The 21,585-nt window shown below is 42.7% G+C and overlaps 1 protein-coding gene across 1 annotated transcript in view; it reads left to right on the forward strand.

The window, feature by feature from the left end:
• Positions 1 to 9,136, forward strand: part of gabra6b (gamma-aminobutyric acid type A receptor subunit alpha6b) — a 60,039-nt gene extending 50,903 nt beyond the window's left edge. The window contains exon 10 of the mRNA XM_079834032.1: positions 7,487 to 9,136. Coding sequence (XP_079690158.1) covers positions 7,487 to 7,496 — 10 coding nt within the window. The 3' untranslated portion in view covers positions 7,497 to 9,136. The remainder of the gene's footprint in view (positions 1 to 7,486) is intronic.
• The last annotated feature ends 12,449 nt before the right edge of the window (positions 9,137 to 21,585 follow it).

Consider the following 21,585-nt stretch of genomic DNA (forward strand, 5'->3'; position numbering starts at 1 on the left):
ATAAAAAATTAAGGAATTATTAATTTGCTACTCTAATTGACAGATTGGCCAATGTTGTGCGGTAAAATGCTGTTTTCAAACTTATTGGTTTGATTAACGTGTTGTGTATAGCCTTCACTGTAATTTTCTTTGCACATGAGAGTTCATTAACATCTGGTGACAATGGCAGATGCACAAAGTTCAATATTAGGGGAGAGCGGGGCACAACCTAACGCAGGGTTAGTTGTAACACTCATGGTCTAAAACTTTCCACACATGCCAGGATGACTAAACTTACTGTATTTACTAGTTGCCATATCAACATTATTTAGAGAAAAAGTTGCCCCCAAATTATAAAAATGTGGAAGATATCACTGAACATTTATTTAACCATAGCAAAAGTAAATTGCGTTTTTTTTTCATCTCTGTTTTTGTGTATATTTAAAATGAGACAAATTTTATATTATTTTAATCTTATATCTGTAATTTTAGAGTTGATACACTGAACAAAATTATAAATGCAACAATTTTTTTTTGCCCCCATTTTTCATGAGCTGAACTCTATGTACACAACAGGCCTATTTCTCTCAAATATTGTTCACAAATCTGTCTAAATCTGTGTTAGTGAGCACTTCTCCTTTTTCTGGGATAATCCACCCACCTCACAGGTGTGGCATATCAAGATGCTGATTAGATCTTTGAGTTCAGCTTATGAAAAATGGGGGCAAAAACTATTTTGTTCAGTGTAGTTCTTTAATGCTGATCTAACAAGCAGAAGACACGAGCCAGATTGTATTTTTAATAATTGTATTTAATGACACAATATTTTAGTTTGTCTTGGATATTTTTTTATTATATCTGGTAACATTTTAAGCTGTCATTTGGTCCTGTGACAATGTGCCCCTCACATGGGCAATGTACCCATGTGCAATGGCACAATGTACCCCACCTATGGGCATGTTGTCACATTTCACTTCCATTCTTTTGGGGTAAATCAAGAAAAAAGTATACACTGTATTAACCCTCTATGGCATGACTTTTTATTTTTTGGGGAAAAAAATATTTCACCCCATTTTTTGGGAGCTTGGGGGTCCCTGATAATATATCCATCATAAAAAGTGTCGCCCCCCCACCCCTGAACCAGATTTTGGTTTGTTGCCTCAGGGCAACACTGTGCCATAAGGGTACTAAAACTCCAAGGTTTTCTACATAGATTTTCAATAGGGAAAACAAGCAATATGTGCATTAGATAAAATTATATTTTGAAAAACATCAAACAATACAAAAACACTACTACTAATTACAACTAAAACCTCATGTATTATATTCATACACCAATCAGGCATAACATTATGACCATTGACAGGTGAAGTGAATAACACTGATGATCTCTTCATCACGGCTCCTGTTAGTGGGCACGGCTCCTGTTAGTGGGTGGGATATATTGGGCAGCAAGTGAACATTTTGTCCTCAAAGTTGATGTGTTAGAAGCAGGAAAAATGGGCAAGCGTAAGGATTTGATCGAGTTTGACAAGGTTCAAATTGTGATGGCTAGACGACTGGGTCCAAGATTGCAGCTCTTGTGGGGTGTTCCCGGTCTGCAGTGGTCAGTATCTATCAAAAGTGCTCCAAGGAAGGAACAGTGGAGAACCGGCCACAGGGTCATGGGCGGCCGAGGCTCATTGAGACCCGTCAGGGTGCCCATGCTGACCCCTGACCCCGCCCAAAGCACCAACAGTGGCACGTGAGCATCAGAACTGGACCACTGAGCAATGGAAGAAGGTGGCCTGGTCTGATGAATCACATTTTCTTTTACATCACGTGGATGGCCGGGTGCATGTGTGTGGCTAACCTGGGGAACACATGGCACAAGGATGCACTATGGGAAGAAGGTGTGGCGGCGGAGGCAGTGATGCTTTGGGCAATGTTTTGCTGGGAAACCTTGGGTCCTCCATCCATGTGGATGTAAATTTGATATGCACCACCTACCTAAGCATTGTTGCAGTACATGTACACCCTTTCATGGAAACAGTGTTCCCTGGTGGCTGTAGCCTCTTTAACTCTTTCACACTTCCACAAAGCACAAATGCTTCAGGAATGGTTTGAGGAGCACAACGAGTTTGAGGTGTTGACTTGGCCTCCAAATTGCCCAGATCTCAATCCAATCAAGCGTCTGTGGGATGTGCTGAACAAACAAGTCCGATCCATGGAGGCCCCACCTCACAACTTACAGGACTTAAAGGATCTGCTGCTAACATCTTGGTGCCAGATACCACAGCACACCTTCAGGGGTCTAGTGGAGTCCATGCCTCGATGGCTCAGGGCTGTTTTGGCAGCAAAAGAGGGACCAACACAATATTAGGGAGGCGGTCATAATGTTATGCCTGATCGGTGTTAATAATAATAATAAAAAACATAAATGATACTCATAATGCACATTCTTTGAGTTTTCTGAACGTGTAAAAACAAACTTCCCAGGAAGACTTGAATGCACCATATGGTACTAACACTATGATATTGCCTGAACAAAAGTGGTCTAACTGCATAGTGTTGCCCTGAGGCAACAAACAAAAAAACACAGTTTTAGTATATAAATAAAAACAAAATAAATATTTAAACAATCAAACATACTTTGTTACATGCTGATGCACATGCATATATTTTTTTTAATAAATGTATTTCAATTTAAACATGTTAAAAAGTGATATTTATCCAAGCAATTGATGGCACTGTGTCCCATGTGGCTTTGCTTCATGAAAGGACTGCTCCACCCCCAAACAAAAAGTCACACCCACTTCAGCCCCTCATTTCATTGAACAGACATGTCAGGTGATATTATGTATTTAAAAAATATATAAAAAAATGTTAAAGGGGCGGTGTGAGGTCCAAAAAGGTGGTTTGTTGCCTGAGGGCAACACTATGCCATAGAGGGTTAATGAAATAAAACCACATTATTGTACTAGACATGTGGGGAATTAATGTGGGAAAAAAGAAATACTCTGAACCCCAAGTGGATTTACACAAACTGAGAAAGTAAAAAAGCGTTAGATTGTGCCCCGCTCTCCCCTACGGTTTTTCAAGAAATCGCAGAAAGATGAGGGAGAAGGAGGAAAAAAAGCCTACTTCACCTTTCCACAAGGAGACAGCGAGTAAAGCGGCACCTGAGGCTTCCCATTTCCAGGACACACATATTTCATCACTGGACACAAATTGGCATGATGCCAAATGATTTTGTCTCATTATTAAAGCATAAACACCTTAAAATACTCCATCATTTATGTTCCCACAGATAAGAGTAACAAAGGGTCTGTTTATATCTGTGTACACTCACACTAAAACAAATTATTGTGCTTTTGTAAAATAAAGAAAACAAACAGGATGCCGCTTTCTGCCGGCCCGGTTTCCTTTCCGTAAAGCTTTCCGTCCGTAGAGCACACCATAAAAATTAATCGAACTTACTCAGCGTATATAGGCTGTGTGCTCTTGCGTGTCATCTGAACTCTTGGGGTGCTTCTCAAAATTGATGTTTCCTCGCTCCTCCGTCCTCCAGCCTGTGACCCGGAAACCGTTCTAAGTTAGCCATCTTGAAGGACATCTCAATTCTCTAATTACACCGCGAGAAGGTGAGGAACAAGGAGTGAGGAAGCTTTCAGAGGAGCGATGAGTGAGGATGCACAGGTGTATCATATGCAGAAGCCTTCCTTGTTAAGAAGCCTGAGGCACGTATAAATTCTCCTTTCCCTTCACATCTGTCACAATAATTTTAATTTATGCTTCACCTTTGCAGTTAAAATAAACCACATATCACACATATTTCAACAAGGGATCTTGCTTTATTATTTTTTATTAATTTATTTAAGTCTTTCCCCACCAAACACAGAATTTTCCGTTATTTGTGAGAAAACGCTTTCCCACCAAACACAGAATTTTCCAGGTGTCCATGTTTTCACTGTTATACGCTAGGCGCTATTACGCATCTTCTGAATGAGTACAGAATCTCCTGATCATAACACAGTCGAAGAAGATGCAAAAAAACAAGCGATCGTATATAAGCAGATGTATATGTAAAATAACGTGATTATCAACATTAAACATCATATAAATCAAAACTATCTAATGTTACGGAATTAAATGGCGACCCAGAACAAGCTATTGGACTGTGCAAGCATTAGGGGTGTTGATGGACTCAATCTACTCTATCTGTGTTTGACAATCTGATAATTTGATAATCGCTCTGAATCTGATCTGGATGTAGTCTTTGTCAAAACCATGATTTTCTTGGCTTTTGGTTCAAAATGTTGCTTTTTTTAAAGAAACTTACCCATATTTAAATGTTGATAAAAAAGGAATGCATGAAGCTAGAATAAAACTTTTTTTGTCTTCTCTTTCTTTTGATATATTGCATGCTCAGATATTCATACAACAAAATATTCTATGGGCTATTACAACTTATTTTAAAAACGCTGGCAGGGAAAGAGTTAATGACCAAACTTCGACAACTTAAGGGCATATCCCTTGAATGCAGCTGATGACGCTTTGAAGTGACCAAGATTATTCCAATGTACAAATAAGCTTTCCTTCGATTGCTCTGTCCTCATTTTCTTTCCTTGCAGCCTTCCCTCACGTCCTATGGGGAGTGGAGCTGAGATACGAGAAAAGAGGATGAAAAGGTTAGAAATGAGAAGCACCCATGTTTTGGGTTGGTGCATAGATCATCTCTTCTCTGCAGCATGCGCCCCCTACTGGATTGTAGTGTGGATCGCCTGTGACTGACTGTATGCACCAAACCGCAACGTCCGTACCGTGATAGTTCGGGACGGATACATGTACCGTTACTCCACAAATATATATATATATAAATAAATATATATATTATACTGCCAAAAGTATTGGGACACCCCTCCAAATCATTGAATTCAGGTGTTCCAATCACTTCCATGGCCACAGGTGTATAAAAATAAACATTTGTGAAAGAATGGGTCGCTCTCAGGAGCTCAGTGAATTCAAATAATGAATGCAATAATCCATTTGTGAAATTTCCTCAATACTAAATATTCTATGGTCAACTGTTAGTGGTATTATAACAAAGTGGAAGCAATTGTGAACAACAGCAACTCAGCCACGAAGTGGTAGACCACGTAAAATCACAGAACGGGGTCAGCGCATGCTGAGGGTCACAGTGCGCAGAAGTCGCCAACTTTCTGCAGAGTCAATATTTACAGACCTCCCAACTTTGTGTGGCCTTCAGATTAGCTCAAGAACAGTGTGTAGAGCTTCATGGAATGGGTTTCAATGGCGGAGCAGCTCATCCAAGCCGCACATCACCAAGTGCAATGCAGAGCGTGGGATGCAGTGGGGTAAAGCACTGGACTCTAGAGCAGTGGAGACGTGTTCTCTGGAGTGACCAATCACGCTTCTCTGTCTGGCAACCTGATGGACGAGTCTGGGTTTGGTGGTTGCCAGGAGAACGGTACTTGCCTGACTGCATTGTGCCGAGTGTAAAGTTTGGTGGAGGGCGATTATGGTGTGGGGTTGTTTTTCAGGGTCTGTGCTTGGCCCCTTAGTTCCAGTGAAAGGAACTCTTAATGCTTCAGCGTACCAAGACATTTTGGACAATTTCATGCTCTCAACTTTGTAAGAACAGACCCCTTCCTTTTCCAACATGACTGCACACCAGTGCACAAAGCGAGATCCATAAAGACATGGATGAGCAAGTATAATAAACTTAACTTACCTTAAATGACCTGTATGTCATTTCATCGTAAATTGCATTAAACTGTTTTTTAAAAAATGTGTTGAATCTTGTAAAATGTTATGTGATTTTTTAACTTACGCTTAAAGCACCACCCTCTTCCAAATTTATCCGAATACAGATACAAATAATAATTTTGAGATTGATACAGATATTGGGTCCATTGCACACCCCCAGTCTTAATGGATCCATACAGGAACTAAATCATATTTTAACTCCAGGAGAGGAAGGCATCTTCATATAGCTACATATAAAAAGTAAACAGATTTTCTTGCATGAGGAAGAGTTAAACTACAAATCACGGCTCCAAAATATGGTATTGCCCACCAGTGTCAATTTTGACAACAAATTTTTATTTACTTTTAGACAGTCTTTTGACTAAAATGCCATTTAGTTTTAGTCATATTTTAGTCACCGGAATTGTTTTAATTTTAGTCTAGATTTAGTCGACTAAATATCATAAGATTGTTTTTGACTAAATCTACAGTAGATTTAGTCGACTAAAATCTACTGAGGTTAGTTAGATTGTAATGCATTAATTGACTATTTAAGTATTACATAACCGACTGTTACTTGAATACGTCAAAACTGACATTTTGACATAATTGTATTTTGGACCATTCAAGCAAAAAAATACACGAAAGAGAGCTCAATTCACTTTTTTGTTTGTTTTTAAAAACATCTATATATTCATCTATATGTTTTTATAATTTTGTATTTCTGTTTTAGTTCGTATATCAGGTTAAGCTAAAGCTTCAAATACGTTTAAGTTTCTTTTTTCAGTCAACATTTATTTAATTTCAAGTAATGAAGATTTATTATACTATTACTATTATAACCCTGATACTTTATTGAATAATATGTGTCAAATACTGTTCTTAGTCTTTCCTCCTAACTATGAATTAAATGGGAATGAAATTAAATAGTTAATGGTGTAACTTTTAATTATAAACAAGCTCGAAATACACATTGACTCTTATTTTGAAATGTCAGTGCCTTACTATTGCAGTTGCTGCTGCTCTTTCAAGTTCAGATGAGGGAGATAAAATATGCATTGTTACAACTGTCTAAAACATAGGCCTATAAACATCATAAAGTAAACATCGTCATTATTCATCAGCATTAGTTCATTAACAATTACCTGGCATAAATGTGCGCTCTTCATTGACCAAACCACTCTGAAGCGCTGTTGCGTGAGCCTTTAGAATGCGCAAGCGCGCCACATTTTCCCGCAGTTAGACCAACACAATACAAATATGCGCATCTATTACACAGGACATCAGTTCTGACTGACACCCAATCATAAATTAAGTGAAGTCAGCAACATCATCATAGGTTTTTGATCTGTCACGCTTGCCATAGCTGGCAGGAACCAAGCTTGCTATAAAAAAGGTATATATCCAAAACCTGCCAACACAAATAAGCAAATATATGTATTCAGAACCTTCTCAGACTGGATAGACCTTTTGCTTGTCGATGAAGTCTAGACAGTGTGATGCAAAATCAATATTCTGTATGGAATAAAAGCTGACATTTTTAGTAATAGTTGTCAACACAGTCATTTTGAAGACATTTCAAAGGTGAAACGGAAAGGTTTTAGACTATTAAACTTTTATCAGCCATGTCATGTTTATGCGTCCATTATGAGTTAGCAAGGACAGCTGTATTAGTTAACCATTAGCTTCAAACATACATAAAAAAAGATCTTGCTTTTCCTCTTTTGGATTATTTTCCTTTTTTCTCTCTCTCTTGCAGGGAAGTGTGAGCCCTGTTAGAAACCATGGAGAAAGGCGACTGAAGACATGACCACCTAATAAACTAACGGACGGATGGACGGATGAATGAGAGAAACAATAAGGGTCAGCTGCTGAAGATTTAACTGTGATTGTCCTGAGAGGGCTCAATGTTAATCTTCTTCACCTTTGCCCCTTCCCTCTCTGTCAGCCTGATAGCATGCATCGACCTCATTGCACTGGCATGAAACTCTCCGACTACAGAATGATTTTCCTACTCTCTAAAGACATTCAAGTTGCAATAGCACTTGTTGGCACTCTTGTTATGACATTCTTCCTTCACACATGTATCACAACACACAAAAACTCAGCAGACACTCACAGTATTGTGCAGGTAAAGCAATCCAAGATGGAATGCAAGCAGCAAAAAGCAGCCTTATAGCAGCCATATTACTTCTTCCTTGAAAAGAAGCACCAGGCAATACTAAAATGAATGAAGGCCATATTTTGATATAATAGCTTGAGTCCATTCATCGAAGGCTGTGATACAGGTCCAGAGCTGTGTGTAGTGGGATAGTGTACCATTCTACAAGAAAAATCTGTGCATCTGTTGGTTGAGAACTCACTTACAATTGTTTGAATTGGTGCGTTATAATCGTTGAACATTAAAACATCATGACCTATGCACGTTATTCATTCATTCATTCATTCATTATTGTTCTCATAGGTTACATTTGGTCTTGTGAATGGCTCATGTTATTTGTGACCATGGACCACAAAACCATTTTTTTAAAATTGAGATTTATACATAATCTGAAAGATGAATAAATCAGCTTTACATTGATGTATGGTTTGTTAGGATATGACAATATTTGGCTAGGTTGACAATATTTCTGAGGGTGCAAAAAATCTAAACATTGAGAAAATCGCCTTTAAAGTTGTCCAAATGAAGTCCTTAGCAATGCATATTACTACTACTAATAATTTTTTTATATATTTAATATTGGAAATTGACATTGAAATATCTTCATGGAACATGATCTCTACTTAATATCCTACAAATTTTTGGCATAAAAGAAAAATCGATAATTTTGACCAATACAATGTATTATTTATATGTGCGACTTAAGACTGGTTTTGTGCACCAGGGTCACATTTGTCCCTTATATGACTCTGTAGACAAACATTGGACCAAATGATTGGCCAAACCATTTACACATCCCCCAGTGTGCTGATAGATGCTTTATGATTATGAGACACATGGATTTTTAGGTTCTGATATTGCTACACGGCCTCACTCCAACTCGTCACATATTGACGCTTGGTCAGGACCCCTCAGCGTCACTTTTTAAAGCACAGGATACCCCTTTGGCGTCACTTTTTAACACACAGGATACCCCTTTGGCGTCACTTTTTAACACACAGGGTACCCCTTTAGCATCATTTTCTAATGCACAGGGAAGTCCATTGATTTCAGTTGATGCAATTGGTCACAAGACATACGAGAGCCAATGCAATTTCACTATCAAAGCCGACGTAATGATGCAATTTTTGAATGTGTGCATGCAGATGGGGACGCTGATCGTTTTTGGGGATTTTCTTCACACAAATCAATGTTTTGGCCCAGGAACACTTGGAATATTTGTACTTTTTTAATAAATTGTGCCTGCATAAATTGGATCTGCCTGTTTTATATCATATAATACACAAATGGGTATAGGGGTGGGGTTTGGTATGGTGTAAATATAAAATAAATAAATGGAGCACCCTGTGCGTTGAAAAGTGACGCAGAAGGGTCCTGACCAAGCATCAATATGTGTAAGTTGGGAGTGAGAACGTGTTGGATATTGTACTTTTTAGAATTGAGCAATTCTGTCTGGTGTCAGTTTTTTCCATCTGTGCCAAGGGGAATTTTCGGTTGCACTTTATTTTACAGTATGTGCACCACATGGTAACCACATGGGTTACGATTAAGTTTAGGGGTAGGTTTCGGGTTAGTAACTAGTTATAACACAGTTATTGCAATTTCTATAATAATAACATAGCATGTACATGTGAAACAGTACCGTAAAACAACATGCTGGAATTTCCTCTTGGCACATTTTGTAGTTTTAGCAACTGATGCACTTGCAATTTGTGTACTAACTATACACTATACTATACTGCTAACTGGCAGTCCACCTAATGTGACTAATCTTTACAACAGCATTTATAGTTTTGTTTATTTTCAGAGTTAAGATGCTTTATTTATTGTGGCTTTGGTCCACCTTTGGTCTACAAAAGTCTTTTCTAGGCTCTGGAGTCCACCTGGGGTAAAGATTCTATTTTCTTGAATCATTTTCTCCCACTATTTTTGCTTTGTTGAATGCTTCATGGGGGTCTTTTAGTTTTGGACAAAGGCAGCACTCCTTGGGGACAACTATGACTATGTACAGTACGTCTCAAATGCATTGTTTCATTCACACATTTTAAAAAACACACAGATGCGTTCTCACTCCTACAGATATGTCCTTTTCAAGAGCGCAGGCGTAGATAGATTCAGTGCTACTGTCCTTTTTGGCGTTGATAAATGGTTGCTCTTATACAAGGTGCTATTATAACTGAAGATGATTTATTTGTTGGCCTCCATCAAAGCATATTATAAAATGTATGTTTAAATACATCACCACCCAAGTCTGCTTTAGCAGAAAGCAACATCTGAAGACGGTTTCCTGGCAACAGTCCATCTGCGAAATGAGTTCATTTATTTATGTTGTTTTTTTAGAACACTTTTTGATTTTTATTTAAAAATAGGCTTGAAATGAGGTTCAATTATCCTCTTGTTATGAGGTACGTTTACTGCCCTTGTTGCATTTTTAAATTCAAGTACATTAACACGTAATAATACACTTCTAATAAAATAAGAAATAATAAAGTTGGAGCCAACTAATCCAATTCACAAACAATTATGCAATTTCCAGTTTAGACAAGAAAGCTAACCTCCCCGGGCCCTGTGACGATGGGGACACGCCCATAAAAATGTTCCCTGGAGTATGTACATGTGTTACTATGGGTAATTTATAATGAACAACCGCATACTGTTTTGTTTTGTTTTTGTAATGGACTTCATGGTCTCTCATACAAACACAGAGATTAGCAGGTTCTCTGACCTGCATATCTTTGACATTATGCTGTGTTTTATTTGAAAATAATCATAACCATACAGAGTGTTTTTGTGTGTGTGTGTGTGTGTGTGTGTGTGTGTGTGTGTGTGTGTGTGTGTGTGTGTGTGTGTGTGTGTGTGTGTGTGTGTGTGTGTGTGTGTGTGTGTGTGTGTGTGTGTGTGTGTGTGTGTGTGTGGGCATGTTTTCGTGAAATATCAGGACACAAATGTGTATAATGACATGGGTATGACATAGGTATTACAAAAAGAGGGTGAAATATGAGGACGTTCCCCATGTCCTCACTTTTCAAAATGCTTATAAATCACACAGAATTAGTTTTTTTTCACAGAAAGTGAACTGCACAGTCTCCTGTGAGGGCTAGGTTTAGGGGCAGGGGCAGTGTAAGGGGATAGAAAATACGGTTTGTACGGTATAAAAACCATTACGCCTATGGAATGTCCTCACATTTCACAAAAACAAACATGTGTGTGTGTGTGTGTGTGTGTGTGTGTGTGTGTGTGTGTGTGTGTGTGTGTGTGTGTGTGTGTGTGTGTGTGTGTGTGTGTTCATGTTTTTCTAACCCAGTGGGGACTTCAACCTGAATGCACACTGACTCATGGGGACTCGTGTCACAGTGGGGGACCTAAATTGAGGTCCCCGTGAGGAAACAAGCTTATAAATCACAGAATGAGTTTTTTTGTAAATATGCAGAAAGTTTTGTGTGATGGAGAAAGAGACATGACATTTAATCTCTCTTTATTTTACCAAATATTTACCTTAATTGAAATATATTAATATATAAATATACACAACATATACACTCATAAAACATTGTATTACGTACACATAAGATTTACCTCATACATTCATTTGTAAATTCCACCTTAAAATTGACATAAAACATAAGTCAAAAGCATCACGATCTCCAACTATTTTATAATATGTGAACTCAGACCTTTTAAAGTCATATTAACATCAGTAGAAACACCCCTATTCATGTTAGCCACACTACTAACAATAATAAACAGATCTATTTTTCTATTTTGATACTTATATTTCAGGGCATTTAATGTAAATTCAAAATTATCATTTTTTACTCCATTCTTCCAATAATTGAAACATTGGCTCAACCTTTCACACTGCAAGAGTGATGCATATCTTCGGACTCAAAAGAAAAATTGAAAATTCTTCCCTTAGTGTTGGATCAATATGTGCACTATGCCTATTAGTAGTTATTGATCCATGTATTATCCGCCATTGGATGTCACCAGTTCTCTTATCAATTGGGAGTTTACAAAGTCATCCAGCTACCTTTAGGGAATTAATCAAATCTCACTAATCCTTGCCATTTAGAGTCTGAAACACATTTTAATGATTCAAAATGCAAATTCTTTATACAAGTATAATACGGTGCTCTCTTTCCAGTATTTCAGAACAAATTAAGTTCTGGAGTTTTAAAACTCAACAACGATTCTTCATCTTCATCTCCACAGCCCTACACATGGGAACTTCATCATCTCATTAATACAATGTTGTTTTGTTTCCTCCTCCTTAAACAACTTTTTATTTATGGAAAATATTTATGGTATCACAAGTAAAAATTCAGTCCCAAATCTTTTTACAACACAGAGTAAATAAACATTGTTTTACTGCAATATCCCTCAAAACATTCGACTAATTCCACATCATTTAAATTCATTAAAAACAATTAGCGATCAGGCTCAGAGATTTCTAGAGACCCACCCCAACCACCATTAGGGGCATAACAAAACTAAAATAACAAAAAGAAAAATGGAAAATATATATTTCAGCTCTTACTAAAAGTAAAAGTAATCTCCCAGGCTCAGTAAGATTTTTGCATTCTAAATTGAATTAAACAAGATTGCAACTCATGCACTAACATTAGAGCCATAACTTAAAACATATTCTTCCTTCCACCACAATTCCCATTCAAACTCATTGCTCATATTACAATTGTTTTCTTGGAGAAACCTACTGCAGTAATCTTAAAGGATTAGTTCACTTGAAAATTAAAAAAAGCACTTTAAAAGTTTTTGAGGAAAACATTTCTAGCGTGACCTTTCCAAACTCCAGTGCAAGATGAGACATGTAGGCTAAAAAGTATATGGTCATTTTTTTGTTTGAAAATGACTGATGGTTTCGCTAGATAAGACCCCATTCCACCGCTGGGATTGTGCAGAGCTTTAAAGCCCTTCGAAGTCCTTTGAAACTGCATTGATTTGGACCTTCAACATTTTGGTTGCCATTGAATTCCATTATATGGAGAAAAATCCTGAAATGTTTTCCTCAAAAAACTTGAACATGAACATATTGGATGGCATGGGGGTGAGTAAACTATCAGGAAATTTTCATTTTTAAGTGAACTAATACTTTCATCCTCTACTGCACATATTTTGATGGTACATGATAAAACATTTTCCAAATAATTTCTTGGTTATTTGGAAACATTTTATTGATAAGACTTCATCTTTAAAATTGCACAACATTTAAAGATGAAGAGGTGCTCTTTTAGTTTTCAATTGTGATAATTAATGTGCTCACTCACAGAATCAGACACTACTGCTTTTTATATAGCACATTTCCCGTTGTGAATTATAATACCATTTGGTTCTGTTTGATTGGATTGTCACACCTTAAGCGAACTGTCCCGGAGTTTGCTTGCAATTGGGCAGAGACCACCTTGTTCAGGCAGTCTCTGAGCAATTGTTTTGGTGTGGATCCGAGCACGATTGCCGTGTTCACATATGCCTAAACGAACCGAACCAAGGGAGAAAACACACCCGGTTCCCGGTGTGAAAGCACCCTAAGATACTCCATGAGATAGAAAGAGTAGAAAGAACAGCAGAAGAAAAGGAAAAAGATGAACAGATACATACACAAAGCCATAATGTTTATTTAGCTTTTTCTCAAGTTTTTATTTCAGTCACATTCTTTTAATCATCTTACCATCCTTATAAACAGTTTCTGCTGTGATAACACAGTATGATTGTACATTTTATGTGCCCACACTACAGAAGCAACAAAAGCCCCGACTCCACCGAAAGTACCCGGAACAATTTGTCCCAGGAACTTTTTTCCCAGGATTTTTTTTCCCCCAGACCTGTTGCTGTCTGTGTTTCCATCGCGGTCTAAAGTACCATGAAGATTAGTCCGATGACGTAGGACTGCGCGTGACTTTCCAGAGTCCACTGGATCTTCGAGATCTTAGAAAACGCCCAATGGCAGTGCCAATGCCATGGGCATGCGGAATTTGCATACGTAACTCCGCCCCACCGCGTGGGTATAAAAGGAAGTACGTGGCAATATCGCATTACATTTCTGCTTCGGAGCTAAGAGTACCTACCTCTTCACTCCTCACAAGCCTTCTGAGACTTCATCAGCTTCTTGTCAGCTTCTTCAAGACGAGCAGCTTTCCAGTCGGTGTTGGTGTGATGGCATGTTCCAATGATCGCATACTTCCTGCCTGCTGATCTGTGCAGTGGTCTGCATCCAGCTGGTGTGTGTTTCCCTGTGCGCTTCGGCATCGACTGCAAAGCTTCCTCTCACAAAAAGAGCTTACACGTGGCACGTCCTTTTCAGGATGTCTCGCCCGTGTACTTCTGATAGGCACGAGTGCTGCGTGACGTGTCTGGGCTTTCAGCACGCTCAGGCAGCGCTCGTGGATGATTCATGTTCCCACTGCGGGAACATGATCATCTCGGTGTTACAGTCGAGACTCTGTGAACTCTGTGCTGATGCCGGAGCGAGAGTCCCCTCTGCCACACCCCAATCTGCGGTCTCCACGAGAGGCGGCACTTTGGCTGGTGGCCAGGGTGACCTGAGGGTGACGGTGTGGAATCAAGCTCCGACGCTCATGCCTCGGCCCACACCCCCCTCTCATGCACTGAACCCGCCGAGCGTTCAGGCGTGTACATCGGGGCCTGCTCCTGCCATCCCAACTGTCGCGTTTGGCGCCGCGGAGGACGAAGAAATGTTGATCGCATTACAAGGTGGGCTGGAGTCATCTGAGGATGAGGATTCGACTGTGCTGCTGCCTTCGGGTGTGCCTGCATTGCCCGAGTCGGACCCAGAGTTGACAGCCATGCTCCCGGGCTTGCGGTTGGACGATTGGTTTTTGGGGGCGGCGCGTCCGGACACCCGTCTGGCCACCCCTCCAATTCCTTTCCTCCCAGAAGTGCATGAGGAGGTTGCGCGGTCCAGGAAGAACCCCGTTGTCTTCGCACGGCCGTTCGGCGACCTCCTCCGCCTTCTCCGCCCTCGATGGAGCCGCGGTCAAAGGGTACACTGGGGTCCCCCCAGTTGAGCGCTCTGTTCCGATGCAACTGTGTCCGCAGAGTGCTTCGACCTGGCGCGGTGACCCAAAGCACCCCTCCAAAGCCTGTAGGTTCTTGTCATCTCTGGTGGCGAAGTCCTATAGAGCTGCAGGCCACTACCTCTTTGCACACCATGGCAACTCTTCAGACCTACCAGGCCAAGTTACTATGTGACCTGCATGAGGGTGGAGCTGATCCAGGACTCAGAGATGAGTTGCGTGCCGCCACCGACCTTGCTCTCTGGGAGACGAAGGTGACCGCACGCTCCCTGGGTCAGGTGATGTCCACAACTGTGGTCCAGGAGAGACACCTATGGCTCACCCTGGCTGATATGCGTGATGGTCAGCGAACCCGTTTCCTCGACGCTCCCATATCCCAGGATGGGCTATTCGGCGGCGCGGTTGAGAGCTTCGCCCAACAGTTCTCAGCCGCCCAGGAGCAGACTGAGGCTATCAAACACATAATGCCCCGGCGATCAGCTCCTGCCTCCACCCCACTGCCCACGCAGGTGCCTCAGTCTGCTCGCCGCCGAGGACGCCCTCCCGCATGTTCCCTCTCCCTCTGCGCCACCCAAGCAGCAGCCTCCACCCGGGCCGCGCAGAGGAAACCGCAGGAAGGCGCCCCAGTCCGCTCCAGCCCCGCAGCCCGCGAAAAAACGCCAGGCCAAGCGGCGCTCCTGATGCGGACAGCTCAGGGATGGGCAGTTCTTTCCAGGAGATGGCAGCAGGGCCACTCCTTCCCCCGGCCGGGGGAGAATCTTTTGTTCAGCTGCTGGCCCCCGGGTCAGCAGCACCCCAATGTGGTTAAAGAAAGAACTGACACTCCATCCCTGAGCACCCAGAGACCGGTGATGACAGTGTGCGCCACCCCCGGGTTCCACCACTCGCATCCCTCTCTGTCGCCAGCCTCCTCTCAGAGCAGACCCCAGTGTAACGCACGTCCTTCCCTGGTCTCCTCTGTCAGGACGCAGCCGTTAACCGTGCCCCCACACCGGGACGCTACGCCTCCCATGTCCGGACCGGTAACGCTGCCTCGCTGCCCCACCCTGGGTACGTCTGTGGTCCGAATGACCCCGCTGGTGCAGTTCCTGGGAGACTGGCTTCAGCTTCTGGGACTGTCCCGCTGGGTCGCGAAGATTATCAGCCTCGGCTACGTGATTCAGTTCGTGCAGGCTCCTCCACGCTTCAAAGGAGTCCACCATACCATGGTGGGTTACGGCCAATCCTGGACCTGCACATCCTGAACCGATCCCTTTACAGGCTTCCGTTCAGGATGTTGACAGCAAAACGCCTTTTCAAATGCGTTCGTCCAGCCGATTGGTTTACAGCGATCGACCTGAAGGACGCCTACTTCCATGTCTCCATCCTTCCTCGACACAGGCCGTTCCTACAGTTTGCTTTCAAGGGGCGGGCATATCAGTAATTGGTCCTCCCATTCGGGCTATCTCTGTCCCCTCGCGTCTTCTCGAAGATTGTCGAGGCAGCCCTTGCGCCACTCAGGCAGCACGGGGTTCGCATCCTGAACTACCTCGACGACAGGCTCATACTGGGCCACTCTCGAGCACAGGTGTGCAAACACAGAGATCTAGTGCTCCAACACTTAGCCCGTCTGGGCCTTCGGGTCAACTGGGAGAAGAGCAAACTCTGCCCAGCGCAGAGGATATCTTTTCTCGGTATGGACATCGACTCGGTCGCCATGTTTGCGCAGCTTGTGAGCGAGCGCGCGCAGTCTCTGCTGACTTGCCTCCAATTGCCTCGAGTTGCTGGCAGTACGGTTCGCCCTGCACCGCTTCCGATCGTTGCTGAAGGGTCAACATGTACTGATCAGGACAGACAACACGGGCGTTGTTGCGTACATCAACCACCAGGGCGGTCTACACTCCCGCCGTATGTCTCAACTCGCCCGCCATATCGTTCTATGGAGTCAGAAGCATAGAGAGTTCTGAACCGTGCAGCCGACGAGCTCTCACGGCTTCAGCCACTTCCGGGAGAATGGAGACTCCATCCCCAGACGGTCCAGCTGATTTGGGAACAGTTCGGCGACGCACAGTTAGATCTGTTTGCCTCCCACGACTCTTCCCATTGCAGCCTGTTCTATTCCCTGACCGAGGGCACGCTCGGCACGGATGCACTGGCGCACAGCTGGCCGCGGGGCCTACACAAATATGCGTTCCCCCCAGTGAGCCTTCTCGCACAGCTTTTGTGCAAGATCAGGGAGGACAAGGAGCAGGTCCTTCTGGTCGCCCCGTACTGGCACGGCCGGACCTGGTTCCCCGAACTCTTACTCCTTGCAACAACCCCTCCCTGGCCTATTCCTCAGAGACGCGACCTCCTCACTCAGAGACGGGGCACCCTTTGGCACCCGTGTCCTGATCTTTGGAACCTCCACGTGAGGCTCCTGGATGGGACGCGGCAGGTTTGAGTACCCTACCACCTACGGTGGTGGCTACCATCACTTCCGTAAGGGCAGAGTCCACTCGGCATGCCTATGCGTTGAAGTGGAACCTCTTCGTCACCTGGTGTTCTTCCTGCCAAGAAGACCCCTGGAAATGCCCGATCGGGTCTGTGCTCTCGTTCCTCCAAGAAGGGTTGGAGCGAAGGCTGTCTCCCTCCACCCTTAAAGTTTTTGTGGCCGCAATATCTGCCCACCACGATCTCTTGGAGAACAAAAAGGTAAGTCAGAACGACCTGGTCATCAGGTTCCTGAGGGGAGCCAGGAGACGAAATCCTCCTCGCTCTCCCCTCGTACTCTCTTGGGACCTCTCTGTAGTCTTAGATGCTCTGCAGAGGTCCCCCTTTGAGCCTTTGCGGTCAGTTGATATTAAGTTCTTGTCTATGAAGACAGTGCTCCTGACCGCATTGGCCTCCATCAAGAGGGTAGGGGACCTGCAAGCATTTTCGGTTGACGAAGCGTGCCTGGAGTTCGGGCCGGCTAACTCTCACGTGTTCCTTAGACCCCGGCCCGGATATGTGCCCTAGGTTCCCACCACTCCATTCAGAGACCAGGTGGTGAACCTGCAAGCACTGCCTTTGGAGGAGGCAGACCCAGCCTTGGCACTGCTCTGTCCAGTACGCGCCCTCCGTGCTTACGTAGACAGGACGCAGTGTTTCAGGACCTCAGACCAGCTCTTTGTCTGTTATGGTGGGGAGCGGAAGGGAAGAGCTCTCTCAAAGCAAAGGCTGTCTCACTGGATAGTGGACACCATTGTTTTGGCTTACCAGCAGCAAGGCCGACTGTGTCCCCTTGGGGTTAGGGCCCATTCCACTCGGAGTGTGGCCTCCTCTTGGGCTCTAGCCCACGGCGCCTCGCTAACAGACATCTGCAGAGCTGCAGGCTGGGCAACACCGAACACATTCGCCAGATTCTACAATCTCCGAGTGGAGCCTGTGTCCAACTATGTACTCGCCTCTACTAGTGGCCGGTAATGGAGTAGGCTCACTAGGACTGGATACGTGTGATTAATCTCCTCAGGTGAGCTTCACGAAAGCCCTGAGTTCCTCCAGCACTGTCGACGCCGACACCAGTCTGCCCTCTATGATCCCAGACCCTCGTGTCCGGCCAGGTGCCCCGTGTGCATGGTTCCCCTACGGCGACCCCCACACATGTATTTCCACCATAAGCCTCCTCAGTGAGCAGGTGTCTTTCCCTTGGCAAGTCCCTGCCACCCCTGGGGTTAAAAATCCACCTTCGGCTGGTACCCCAGAGTTCTCCATATGCAGCCCTTAGCGGGTCATAAGTGTACTTTCTAAGTCCTCCCTACGGGTAGGCATTCTGACATATCTCCTCTGGAATATGCTTCCCAGTGTACCTTGGTAATCCTGTGTTAAGTGGGAGTCCTTCGTCCGTACTAGTCTTATGACAGGGCACTCGCACTTACGCAGGGCACTGGAAGACAGCCGAGTGGCGTGATTATATTGGGACCCCCATTCGTTAGTCACTAACGTTACGTCTCCGTTCCCTTCTCAGGGAACGAGGGTTACATCCGTAACCGAGACGTTTTCTCACCTCCAGTCCAATATCCTTACTGATCTCAGCCATAAGATCTCCATCCAAGCCTGACTTCTCTCCTGGTTTCTGTTTCACCTCCATATCCTTACGCACCAATGATCCACCCATCTCACTACTAATCCTAGGTTTTTCCAATGTTTCCTTTTTGTGGGCATGAAAGTCTTTTATGTCTGTGTTTCCCACATTTAAAATATTGCGAACTCTCTGTACTCACAGAAATCATGCCATGCTGTCACCATCATTTACTCTAAATGATACATTCAACAATTTATCTGCTTGTCTCATAAAAGACATCACATGTCTAAGCACAGGATTCTTACATCCAAAAGAGAATGTTTTAACCGTGCTTACCACTTTTCCAATTCTTGCAAGTTCTAACATTGTGACATTTGCGACATTTATAGCTATGGGACATTTGAAATGATCTCTTTTGTTGCCGGAGCAAACAGCGGAGTAGTGTTTTACTGTGCATTCACACCGCCGTCCTGTCAACGGCGCTGCAGAAAGATTCGTGGACACGCTGCCGCTCTGATGTAGATCGAATGCTTGGTCTTTTTTAAAACTGTATTTAAAGGGGCTGCAAATCAAACAATCATGTTGATCGGCATTTGTGCTGACTGACCTCAGGTAGGGTATAACCGTATAAGATAATCTCATGAAATAATTTAAATGTGAAAGTAATAAAAAATATATATTGAATGAAAGAACTTAACATTTGCTAACGAAATAAACCAATTAAAAGCCATTTTTGTGGTGCGCCTTTTGTGTTCATAGTTAAGTAGTTTATAGTAGACTTTACTTGCCTTGGTCTTTGATTCACATTATTTTGTGTACAGCCTACATTACAACAACTGTCCTGGGTGAAGTGCAGCATTAATGCAAGTGGTCAAATCGGTGATGTTTTGAACAAAAATGAATTGTATTCCTGCTGAAAAACAAGCGTTCTAGAGCGAAAATGTTGCCTATAAATAATGTTGCGCGCCTTCTTATCAAACCCGCCACAGCAATGATCAACCTATCCTCCATTTTGCTTGGGAACTAATGTGCTCGGAACCGAAGTTTACAGCACTGCGTTCTCTGGAATCATCTCAAGCGGAGCACTACTACATTCCCATTGGTTGCCGCCCGGTTGCCGCCGAACCGTGTCATAGCTCATTACCATAAAGTTGAGCTGATTTCAACTCTCCTCGATGGCCAAATCATTCAAGACACGTTGCGACGCTCTCGCCGGAGCTCGCCGCCGTCTCCCATTGAAAATGAATGACTTCAGGCCACTTTGACGCTCTCGCCGGCGGTGTGACTGCACAATTAACGAAAGTTTCTTCCACCCACAAACTGTTTCTCAATAACCTTGTTGACCAATGCTTCTATATTGTGAAAAACAACTACAGATTTGTTCATTCTCAAAGCTTAAATTATATTTTCATGTCCTATGTGCTCACCAGTCGCTAACAGAAGATCTTTAATTGTATCACTTGCCTCTGGCACGCACCTAAAACCATGGTGGAGAGATAATGGCATCCTTCCAATGTGACGCTATACCTAACACCAGGTTAGACTCGCGTAGCCAGACCTTCAGACTGACGGCAGAACTTCACATACTTTTGAAAATCCAGTGTTTAGTTGATTCTGGTAAGCGTTCATTGTCACAGTTGTAAACACGACGGTGTTCTTCTTCAACAAGGGGGTTTGGCGTCACGGCATTTGTTTCGAGGTGGACTGTTAAAGAACGCAACACACAAGTCTCTCGGACATCCTGTAGAATTCAGCCAATCTCTACAAATAATAAACAACAAAAGAATAGAGAAAAAACACACACAAAAGAAAATATAAAGAACAGCGCACAACAACAAACACACTCAATCTAAATTCGCTCGGGCTGCCCTGCCAACAACGCTGTGGAAAGATTTGCAGACTCTCTGGCGCTCTGACCTAGATCGAATGCTTGGTCTTTTTTTTTGTTTTTTTTATTTAAAGGGGCTGCAAAGCAAACAAGCATGTTGATCGGCAATTGTGCAGACTGACCACAAGTAGACTATAAGTTAACCTCATGAAATCTCTTTTAAATGTGAAAGTAAAAAAAAAATAGATCGATGGACAGAACTTAACAATTATAGTTACAGGTTTGTTAATGAAATAAACCAATTAAAAGCCATTTGTGTGGTGTGGCTTTTGTGCTCATGGTTAAGTGTTAGTCAGATTTCAACATCCAGTTTATAGGAGATGTTTACTAGCCTTGGTCTTTAATTAACATTAACATTGTTGAGTTGTGAGCCTGTCACCAACACGCACATGCAAAAATAACATGTTGAAAGCACAACATTATATATATACTAATCTCTCTGTATAACATATAATGTCACTGATGTCTCCAAATGATGTTGTCCCCTTTGAGCCAAGAGTTTTATTTTTCACTAAACATGTATCTTTTGTCATGTAATAAATGAGAGCTTTTAATGTTTTTTCCCTTTCTGATTGATTGTAAAGTTGTTGTTTTTTTTACAATAAAATACATTTTAGTATGCTTATGTAATATGTTGTCAAATGTTAATTATATATAAAACATTTTTGTTATAGGCAGTGCTCGAAGTGGGGCGGTACTCACCGGTACGCAGTACCGGCACCTCTACATTTTA

This window comes from Gobio gobio (assembly GCF_949357685.1).
Source record: "Gobio gobio genome assembly, chromosome: 14".
Lineage (NCBI taxonomy): Eukaryota > Metazoa > Chordata > Actinopteri > Cypriniformes > Gobionidae > Gobio > Gobio gobio.